The 11,480-nt window shown below is 47.3% G+C and overlaps 1 protein-coding gene across 2 annotated transcripts; it reads right to left on the reverse strand.

Annotated features, from left to right (window-relative positions):
* THEM5 (thioesterase superfamily member 5) lies at positions 1–11,480 on the reverse strand. Of its 2 annotated transcripts, none has more exons than XM_057500751.1 (6): positions 11,181–11,480; positions 10,023–10,224; positions 8,851–8,989; positions 4,522–4,632; positions 4,084–4,208; positions 1–208 (listed from the first exon to the last, which is right to left on the reverse strand). In XM_057500751.1, the coding sequence occupies exons 1-6, from the start codon at positions 11,301–11,303 to the stop codon at positions 189–191; spliced, it is 720 nt and encodes a 239-aa protein (XP_057356734.1). In that variant the 5' UTR covers positions 11,304–11,480; the 3' UTR covers positions 1–188. The 2 variants fall into 2 exon arrangements, with proteins under 2 accessions (XP_057356734.1, XP_036760982.1); XM_036905087.2 differs by lacking the exon at positions 1–208 and adding an exon at positions 3,600–3,783 and having other exon boundaries at positions 11,181–11,478.

Here is an 11,480-nt window from a genome sequence, read left to right on the forward strand (position 1 = left end):
TTGCCAGGATGCATTGAACCTGTTTTAATATGGAAATTCAAATACAACTGTTTTGTTTTTCTTCCTTTTCTTGACTGCATAGGAAGGATGGAATACATTTCCCTTCTTCTCTTGGGAGTGTTTAGATGAAGATTAGGCTCTTCTTGACCATGAATGAAGGACAGTTGTGGTATACAGTGACTCTCGGTTCATAAATTATCTTGGTCAACTGTGGAAGCACAAGAGGAGAAAGAGGAAAAACTCTCTAAGTATATGGGGAAGGGAATAATTTGTTGGCACAAGATTTCTGGCTATTGCCTCTAGTATGTCTCCAGCTTTTGAAGGACACTGGGTCAAGGCCCTTCAAATCTATGTTTATCAATCCTTTGTCCATTGTTCAAGATTGATGGCTTAGGAGTGTGTGGTCTAGTTACTAGAAAAAGAACCTAATCCACCTACCTCCCACCACTGCTGAATTTGTGTCTAACTCTCTGACCCTGTTCCATGCCACAAAGGCTTTCATTCTCTCTGATGCCCTAAATCTCCAATCCCAGCCCCAGATCCTGGAAACTCAGCTTAGGACTGAATTAGAATTCTTTGCTTGCCAGGGTAAGGGTTTGGACATAGATTCTTCCTTCCTCTGCTGATCCTACTCTCAAACTGAGGCAGTGGCTGCTAGCTATTCAACAAACCCAGTTCCCTCTTTACTGCAATTAGACTGTATTTTCCAACCAATCTCTCTTGTGATTGAATTCTGATAAATGGAAATACTTTGAGACTTGGCCTAAAAACACATCCCTTGTGATTCTCTCTTCTCTTATCTGGCACCTGGATGTCAATACCCAGGATGACTTTGGAAACTATGTGCTGAAGATGGCAGAGCTTTTCTCAGCCAGTTCCCTGAGTGGTTCCTCGAGGCCCACAATTGGACTTTATGTGATGAGAAGTACATTCTGATTAATATACGGGCTAGGCAATGGAGGTGTAGTGGTTTATCTGTTTCAACATGTGGTTTTACCATTCCTAATAATAAAATCCTTTATGATATGTCCCCTGGAGCTCTCATTCTTTGGTAAAACAATTCTAATCCTTCATGGCCTCATGGACATTCCCTCCACCTATTTGCCTCAGTGGAATCCTGCCTGTCCCTGTTTCCCAAAAGCTTCCTACACCATCCTCTGCAGGCCTAGAGGGTGGCTTCTCGTGGATGGCCACTGCCTCCTCTAGTCTGTGTTCTCCTCCTTCATGTCAATGTCAAGTGAGCATTGTATTATGTTTTTTCCTCCTGTATTATGCTAAGTGAAATAAGTCAGACAGAGAAGGACAGATAGCATATGATTTCACATATATGGAATCTAAAAAAATAAAGCAAATAAAATAGAAATAAACCAACAAACACAGAGAACAGACTGGTGATTGCCACAGGGTAGGGGAGTGAGGGGAGGTGAAATAAGTGAAAGGAAAAAATTAGTGAGAATGTTTGATATCATGATCTGGGTGATGGTTACATAAGTATACACATGTCAAAACTCATCAAACTGTGCACTAAGATTTGTATGTTTTATTGTATGTTCCTCAAATTAAAAAGTAAAAATAAAAAAATAAAAAATAAACAAAAACCAAAAATCTTTTTTTCCATAGAAATGTGTACCAGTCATGTTACCCTTTCCTCCCTCACCACCATTCTCACCTGTCTTATCTGCCATTGCCCCTCTAGATTTCCAGCTGGCTCATACCTTCCTCTTACTCCAGGTTGGTGCCACTCCAGATACGTGTTTTCCACTAGCAGCTGGCCCTTCAGCATGCCTTGACCCACATGTACTCAGCCACTTTATTTCCTGATCCCCACAGTGGCTTATTCAAATCATTGTCCTTCCTCAAGACCTTTTTCCCCACTGATGGCCTTCCCTCATATTTCACCAAGGAAGACAAAGCACTCTGGCATCAAGCCCTTCAAGTTCTTGTCCTGCTCTGCACTGCCCCTTTCCTATTGGTCTCAGAGTCATGTTGATGCTGCCATGACCCCGGTGTCCACTTATGCTCTTGACCCATCTCTAAGACCAGAGAGCAGGTCTTCTGCATCTCTCTCTCTCTTAGAGTTTCAGCCTCTCTCCACTGGCTTATTCCAAAGCAAATTATAAATATACTCAAGCATCTTTCTTTAAATAACAGTAACAACAATGAAATCCCTAGAAAGAATCATCTAGATTCACTTTGTCATTTCCATTCATTTTTTTCATCCACCATAATCTGGATTTTGCTTCAATCTCCTGGCAAAGAAGACCATCACCTTCCTTGTCACCAAATCCAAAGACCTCCTTTTAGTTCTAGTCTGCCATGCCTTCTCTTCAGCATTTGACACCACAGACATTGCCCTCTTAAGGACAGTCACTCCTGTCCTGTTCCTGGCCTCCTTGGTGGGTCTTTGGTCCTCTGTCCCGGCCTTAAGCCTTAGTGTGAATGAAGGCTCTGTCTCTGGCCCCCTTCCTTGCCCTTCCTTTTTCTCCCCTCCCCTTGCCTCCTCACTCACTCTGCACAATCCACTCCCAGGGGTTCTAGGTTAGTTTTTATACTGATGACTTACAAATTGGGTCAGTAGTTCATCAGTCTTGAACTCCAGATCACAATATTCCTTTCTGCTGGAGCTTACCATGTGGTGGAAGTGCCATGAGCATTTCAAGCTCAATGCAAGTGAAAGCTCAATGCATGTGAAACTGAGCTAAATATCTACATGCACCTCAAACCTACTCCTTTATATTATCAGTGATGCCATCTAGAATTCCCAAGCCAGAAATTTGGAGTCATCCTTGCAAGCTCCTCTTCATAGATCCACTATATACAATCAGTGACAAAGTCCTGCATCTCTTGTTTGTAACATTTCCCACATTTCCTATCATCATGGTTCTGACCAGTGCTGGCCCTTACTATCTCTAGTTTGGAGCCCAACAGGGGTCTCCTAACCAGTGCTCCACCTTCAGTCTTGTTGACCAGTTAATGCCACCAGAGCCATCTTTCTAAAAAACAAAACTATATGTCATTCCCTACCCCAAACCCTTCAAGGGCTCCCAGTTGCCTAGAAGACAAAGTTCAAGCTCCAAAGCAGGGTTTATGAAGCCTTCCATGGCCTGTTCCCGCTCCTCTCCCTTCTCTTTCCCTAAGCTCCTGCCCCACCCAGCACTTTGCTCTTCTCCGAGGTCACTGTGCTCTTTCACCCTCTGAGCCTTAGCTCTTATCATCCCTCTGCCTGGAGTCCTTCCCCTCCCTTGCCTACCTGCTGAACACCACCTAACTTTTGAGACTTGTTTCAAACACAGCTTCCTCTAGAAAGTCTTTTTATCAGTTTCATAGAGTTAAATTGGTCCTTTCTCTCTTTGTGTCCATAGCAGGAGCTGGGGGTGGGGTGGGAGGAGCTGGTGGGATGCTCTGTTCCTGGCCAGCAACTGTGCAACTCAAGGCCAGGGGCCCTGCCTTTCATTGCTGTGAGCTTGATGCCTCAGCTGGTGCCTGGTACCTGGCAGGTGCTCTGCCAGTCTCTTCTGTTGGCAATGAATGAGAAGGTGGGATTGTGTGTGGCCCTGGTCGGATTTTGATTTCCCACTACAGAAGGGTTTGGGCTGAAATTGGGGCTGTGAAACTTTATCTACTCAGAGACTTTATTTACCCTCTCCTTCACTTTGCCAGTCACTCTCTGGAGACCCCTCCCTACTCTGCAGAGGCTCCTGGGCGGTCAGCGTGGGCTCTCCTGAAGGTGTATTGACTGTTACTGGGATGACTCTTCTTCCAGCTGCAGCTGAAGGAAAACAGCTGCAAGAGAAGGGCAACCTGAGAGGTACGATTGGGCAGAGATGGCTGGAGCCCGATGGGCACTCTGAACACATGCTTGGAGGTCTCAATCACTCGGTACCTGGATCACATCCTTGTACAGATTGTCCACTCATACATAGAAAAAAAGGCCTGGTTAGGTTCTCCCTCACTTCATCTGTGTCTATAGCAGGTGCTCAGTCCCACTCTAAAAAGTTGTACCTCAGCTTGGGACTGGACCCTTAACTCTGGGGGTGGGGGTGGCAGGACAGGGCCTGGGGCTGAGACTGAGGGTGTCTTTACCTGAGGACTTGGCATAGACTGTCTGCTGGTCACTGCTCTGGGTGATGCAGGACATGTGAATCTTCTGGTGCTCAATCTTTTCCACGTCAACATTCAGTATAGCCAGAGAGCCCACGGGGATCAAGCTGGGAGAGCAAGTGGCTTAGCCCACCCCTTATGTGAACTTCTGCCCCCAAAGCCCTTCACTCCACCTCCCATCCTTTTCTTCGTCCCACCCTGTCTCAAGGAATTAACTCTGGGCTCAGAGCCCATTTGCTGGCTCCCAGAGTTGGACAGCAGAGGTTGTGTTCTCAACAAGGACTGGAGGAACTGCTTGGCTGTAGACTGGGAAAAGAGGTGGCAGGCAGGTCTCCTGTACCCCAGCTGCTGAGGATAGCAACCCCCTCCATGATAAAAAGGACTGTGATTTTGGCCAACATCCCAAGGATCTGTACTTACTTTTTGAATCTGATGTTAAGGCTTATTGTGAACAGTCCCTCTCCAGCCAGGTATGCAGTTTTAGAAAAGGTCTCATCCATCATGGCTGCCAGGGACCCTCCGTGGGCAAATCTGGAGTCAGGGCAGAAAGCAAGGCCAAGACTGCAGCCTGGGCAGACTGTCCCCTTGGCCTTCCCCCAGTCCGGAGGCAAAACCACCACAGCCTCTACTTTTCTCCAGGAAAAGAAAGGAAACAGAGCTGAATCCTGTCTGCTCAAACCCTTCAAAATCAACTGAACTTTTCTCCCATGCTGTTTCAGTATGTGTTAGCAACCATTGTTAGAATTATTTTACCAGGAAAACATTTTTTCTGATAGAGCTAATAGAAAAGTGTTTTTTTGATTCATCACCTAATTGCTGGCAGCAATTGCCATGATTTGGAAAGGTGCACTTAGAGAGTGGAAAAGTCCTTAAACTTTTTGACTGAGTCTCTAAGGCTCTAACCTTACCAGTTGCTATGGCCAGTGCTGATGCCACATTTTCAAGGCAGGTGAAGTGAAACATAACTCATGACCTATAAAGTGCCAACAAGATGGACTCCTAAGCAGTGCTGCTTTCAGAAAGCTAAGAACCAACTTCAGCAGAATACCTGCAAAAACTTGTTTTATTTTAAATGAGTAAAATTCTCATCCTCACTTGTGTAAGCTACTTTTGTGCCAAAGCTACTTCATTGTTACGTAAGTTGAAGAAAATAGAAGGGCACCTGCAACATCTCTGACACCAAATGCATGGTGTATTTCTTCCTTATATTCATGTGTAACAGTTTACACATAGCAGTAATAGTAGTGTAACTTCATTCAGGTACCTGGACCTGATTCCAATGTGTGTATGTGGGAGGGGGGTCTTCCCACACATACTTAGACCAAGCAGTTCTCAAACACTAGCAGGGTGTTCAAGAATTCAACTCAATTCCTATGCTATCTGCCCACAGACAGTACCAGATTCCCAGGTTAAGGGCTCTGTCCTACAAGACTAGCCCCCACCTCCCCCAAACACACTCCAGATGCCTGTCGCAAGCCCCAGTGGCTACAGACTGGAGGTTCCCACGACCTCCCCCATAGGTTTGGTTAATTTGCCTCCCCCTTAGGTTTGGTTAATTTGCTAGAGCGGTTCACAGAACTCAGGAAAACACTTACGTTTATCAGTTTAATAAAGGATACAAGTTAACAGCCAGATGAAGAGAGACATAGGGCAAGTTCCCAAAGGAGTGTCTATTCTCGTGGAGCTTGGGGCCTGCCTGGGTGGCACATGGAGGTGTTCTGGTTCCCCAAGCGTAGAAGCTTTCTCCGACCAAGAACCAGGTTCCAAAACAGCAGAGCAGGAAAAGCAGAGCGCAGAGCAGAGCAAAGAGCTCTTCTTGCAGGTTTTGTGAGGGCTTCATTGCATAGTCCTGATTGACTAAACTATTGGCCATTGGCTGATCCAACCTCCAGGCCCCGGCCCTCGGTGGGGGGGTCCAAAAGTCCCTCATTAACATGACAAAACACCCGCTTCACCTTTAAGACTGCCGGGTTTTCAGAAACTGTGGATGAGGACAAATGTACCTTACAACTCATTATATTACAGCACCCAATTTTGGAATGCAGATAACACAAAACAGATTCAAGTTTCTTAATCTGCTTCTCCTGATCTGATGCTCCAGGAACCAGATTAGCTGTCCCTCTGTGTTATAGTGGGTTACCCTCCTGCTGCTGCCACCAATGGTCTTTCTTCCTGGGCCCTAGCTTCCCCTTTCCTTTGTGGAAAGAGCTGAAGGCCATGGAACCACACTTACCTGGTTTGACAATTTGCTCCACCACATGCTACCACATGTTTGAGCTTGAGCAAATTGCTAAACCTCTCTGAGTCCCAGTTCTTCTACTATGAATTGTAAATAAAAATAATTTCTAAACCATAAAATTAAATGAGGTAATGTTTACAAAAGCTCACATACATTTCCAGTCACTTCCTTCCACATATTGCCTGAAAGAGGGGAAAAGGAGTTGGTGCTAAAGAACCCTAAATCTGCTCTTTCCCCCTTACCCTCACTGGCCAGGCATTGACAAATGCCTAGATTCTGCAGGGTAGCCTTTGGCCACTAGTAACCCACCCCTCCTCAGTGTAAGGGGCAGAGTGGGTACTTGTCAAAGAATAGAAAAAAAAATATATATATATATATATATATATATATATATATATTAATTTTTTTAACCTTAATTCCTGGCACAGAGTTCCTAAAACCCTTGTAATTTCCTGGGTGATAGGAATGTCTTTTGTTCTAATGAGGCAAGTCTGGGTGGGCTCCTGGATGAGGGCTGGTCACCAGAAAGACCAATACGTGATTAGAAGATTGGGATTTTTAGTCTCATCCCCCATACTTTAGGAAGAGGATAGGGGCTGGAGATTGAGTAAATGATCCATCATGCCTACATGAGGAAACCTCCATAAAAATATCAATAGTATGGGGTTCAGATGGCTTCCAGGCTGGTGATCATCCACATTGGGAGGGGGACACACTCTACCCCCACAGGGACAGAGAAGCTCCTGGGCTCAGGACCCTCCCAGACCTCATCTTTTGTATCTCTTCATCTGGCTGTTCTTCTGTGTCCTTTATTATATCCTTTACTAAACTGGTAAACATAAGTGTTTCCCTGAGTTCTGTGAGCCACTTTAGCAAATTAATGGAACCTAAGGAGGGGGTCATGAGAACCTCCAATTTGTATCCAAGATGGACAGAAGTCGTGGGTCACCTGGGGTACCTGTGACTGGAGTCTGAAGTGGGATGAAAGCAGTCCTGTGGGACAGCCCTTAGCCTGTGGGATTTGACACTTCCTCCAGGTAGGTGATGTTAGAATTGAGTTAAGTTGTAGGACACCCAGCTGGTGTCATGGAGAATCGCTTGGTGGGGAAAACTTCCACACACTGGATGACCAGAATTGTCATAAGTAGTAAAGGAGACACACTACTAGTAAAGGAGAGAAAGACATGACAGAGAAGAACTAGGTTTTTCCATGCAGGGGAAAGACTGAACTGGGCATTTCTAATTCAGTACTAATCTATTCTCTGCACCCCTCAGTCCACTGGCCTCCGTGCTGAATGGTCCTCCCTTGCCTCTCCTGCCCTGCCTCTATGAACCATAAATAAAAGTCAGCCACATTTCATTCCCATTCCTGCCTCCCGGGGTTTTCCTCTTCAGAAGGAAGGGATTCCTTGGCCTGCACAGGGCTCTGACTTAGTCTCCCAGTGTCTCCATGTGTGAGTGTGGGGATCAGTGTTCCCATGGAAGGTGCCGTGGAATGGCCAAGGCGAGCAAGGGCTGCAGTCTGAGTCTGTGACCTGGGGAGGTGCTGACGTCTGGTGACCTCTTTCTGGCCCTGAGTTTCTCCTGGGCCTTGGGACCTGAAACCTGTTTCTGTCCCCTTTTTCCTCTCTCTCTTTCAGGGACTCTGGCGCCACGCACAGACCTCAGTGGCTGTCTAAAGCAGGAACAGAGATGAAAGAGAAGGCAGACAACCATGGACTTGGTGGCCCAGGGGCCTTAGGCAAGATGCTCAGGACCAGGCTAACTTCCTTGAGTTCCTTCCTGGGTCTTTACCAGGTTTGGAGGCAGTGGAGTACAGTAGACAGAGCAATGGACTTGGAGGCCCAACTTCTAGGTTAGAGTTCTTGATCTGGTCATGAGTGCCTGTGTCACCCGGGCAAGTCACTGTGCCTCTGTGTGCCTCGGTTTGCCTGTGCATAAAGCATGAAGTTTGGATAGTGGTATCTGATAGCTGTATTGTGCATTATGTTTTATATTCAGCACACAGGCCCCAAATATCGTATCTCTCAGTGGCTCTGGCAGGTAGATATTATTATCCAGTTATTATTATATATATTATTAATTAATTAATAAAAAATAATAATGTTATTCCCGGTTTTCAGGGAAGGAAACTGAAAGCTAGAGGTTAAATTGCTAGCATGGGTCCCAAGGCTAGTAGCAGCAAAGTGGGCTGGAAGCCTACTTCCTAATTCTAGATCTTATCATTTCTCAAATTCACCACATCCTTCTCAAAGTGGTGACCAAGGCCTCTTCTTATTGGAAAATTCCCAGACCTCCATGAGGAGGCTCCCCCTAATCTGCACAATGGAAGCCAGATCAGATGACGCAGGATGGCATCCGTGGCATGATACCGTTGAGACTGAAGCCCAGTGCTCTGCACGCTTGACTGGGCTCCTTCAGGGGAGTCCGAGCCCCAGGGCCTGGTGCGTGCTGAACCAAGCCAAGGATGCAGCCCATGAGAGCCCATTTGGCTCTGCCTGGGGTCTTACCCTGGAGCCCCCTCCAGGTAGGGACCTGGTTGGAAAAGACAGATGGACTTCTTCTTGGATGGGTGGAAAAAGATGACGTACTCGTAGCCTTGTCCTTCCACTTGGATGCACCTAGTGAAGATGCGCCAGTCGCTTATGTCTGGGGAGAGAGGGGTAGTGTTGTAGCTAGAGAATAGAGTCTGTGAGGGTGCGGGGGCCAGTCAGGATGCAGGGCCTGTCATTCAGCACCAGGGGTTGAGCCCTGCCTCAGGCTCTGCCCTTGTCTCAGGGAGTCCTCAGCCTAGAGGGAGAAACACTCAGCAAATTCACTGGCTGAGGGTGCAGACAGGATCAGGGTCAGGGCAAGACTTTAGCAGATCTTAAACATGGAAAATTAAAAATATAACTCATGTAATTCAAAGTAACAACAATACTAAACAGTAAAATAAGTGCAGAAAAGGCCACTAAAGTTCTGATTTTTTCCCAAGACAACTATAACAACTATACCCTTTTTGGATAAATACCAAATTCTTGTAAAAAACATTATTTTGGTGTCCCTACTTTGTGTCATAAACCTTTGTGTCTGCCTACTCTACCACACATTCATCACTGGCCAGAAAAACCACAAAAATGAATGAGAAAGACTGCGCGCGCACACGTGCGTGCACACACACACACACACACACACACACACACACACACACACAACACACACAAACACAGAAAGCTGAAGGTGGAAAGCCCTATTAATCTGACCTGGTAGCAGTTTGGGGAGAGCCACTCTGGGCCTGTGGGCAGAGGATGCATTCTCAAAGGCCTTCATGGGATAGGGGAGGAGGATCTGGAAGAGGCTTGACAGTAAGGGAAGAACAACCCGTGAGAAGGCAGAAGGGCCGGGAGCTGAGCTGCAGTTCTCCGGTGGGGACACTCTTGGCTGGGAGCAGAGGCGGGCCACTAGGGGATACTCTCTTCAGGTGGGAGGAGAGGAGCCAGAGACCCAAGAGAAAACCCTTCTCATCCACCTGCCTGGGACAGCAGCAGGAGGGGTGCAGTGAGTCATTAGAAAGACCTGGCTGGGGAGCTTGTGAATTTCCTTCCTGAGAGCCCTGAACACAGGGAAAGGGGCTGGCTGACCAGACCCATGGGGGCAGAGGCATGTGTGTACTGATGGGCCCTCTCAGGCCAAGCCTTACCCGAGGTAACTGCTAGCCCAAATGGGAGCTTGAGCCCTTGGATGTGCTCTCTGTTGGACTTGAAGGACGGCAGTTTGATCCAGCCATTGGTCTTGGTCTTCTCCAGAAATTCCTGGTACAGGCTTAGCATGTCTGGACACCAGCTGGCATTAGGAAGGGCTAAATCCTTCAACTCTGTTTTCTCCAGACAGAATCTTGAGATCTGGGCAGTAAAAATCAGGGAGACTAGATAGCTTCTTGATGGGCAGGGGTTGCTGCTTGTGCTGTGGGGCCTCTAGGTAGGGTTCTTGGGCTCTTCAGTCCCTCCTATCAGTGTTGATTTGGCCCATCTACCTTACCAAGTATTTGGGGACTTCTGTGGGTGACTGGGCAGGGGCGTGCTAAAGTGCCAAGGAAGGAAAGGAAGGAATTGGGGCTGCAGTTAGAAGCATGCTGCTTTGTGGTGTTGAATTACAATTGTGTCCTGTTTTAAAATCTGTGAGCTGTTCTTTGAGGCTGAGAGCTGCTAGTATTAGCCCCACTGAATAAATGGGAAAACAGGAAATATGGCTAAGGCTGCCAAGCATGTGAGGGTGACAACTGATGGTCAGACTAGAGCCCTTTCTGAGACACTGTTTACCCTGTGGTTGCACCACAGTGGGTGAGGACCATTGTTACTGCCCTCTCACTTTCTGGGGCTACTCCAGCTCTGTCCACAGCTGTGGGTATGCCTGGGCAGTGTGGTTCCTTTGAAACATGTGTTGGTCACCCACAGAGGTGGGGTACCATCTGTGGGACGAGGGGAAGTCCTCTATGGCACCAAATGCTCATGTACTAATCACAGTTGTGGGCAATAAGCCAGCTGCTTGCTAAGATCACACACAGCGTCCTCCACCTATCAATGCCCAAACTCAGCTGCAACTGCCTGAGTCCCATAATAGCACAGTGATTCATTGGTGACCACTCTATTTCAGACTAGGACCAAAGTGTCCTGGTGGACTTAGTGTTGGATGTGGGCTACTTGGTATCCCAAGAACACCTCATTGCCAAATCAAATAGCTCCCGGACACACTGCCCACCTGCTCCAGTCATGATCTGGGAAGAAGAGAATTGGGGTGCTCCTTATGGTCTAGGTCAGGAGAAGGGCTGCCTGTCTGGCTGAGCTGGTACCTCACTCACCAGGGAGTCCGTGGACGATCCAAATGCTGAGGCAGGGCTGAGTCTGGGCAAAATGCAGGGAGCACCAGGAAAGGCTCTATGGTGGCCAAGTCTTGCTGCTGCCTGGAAGCCTCTCCTTATCATGGCTGAGGCCGGGATGGGAGTTGGCAGGGCTGCTAGCTGACTTCTGAGGAAGCAGAAAAGAGAATGAGAGCTTTTTAGCTGCACCTTGGGTCTATAGGTGCAGCCAACGCTCAGAGAAACCTCTCTCCTCTCTGTCCCAGGGTTTTCAGCCCCAAGCTTCCTCTGTTAATGACTAGG

This window comes from Manis pentadactyla, chromosome 4 (genome assembly GCF_030020395.1).
Source record: "Manis pentadactyla isolate mManPen7 chromosome 4, mManPen7.hap1, whole genome shotgun sequence".
Classification (NCBI taxonomy): Eukaryota; Metazoa; Chordata; class Mammalia; order Pholidota; family Manidae; genus Manis; species Manis pentadactyla.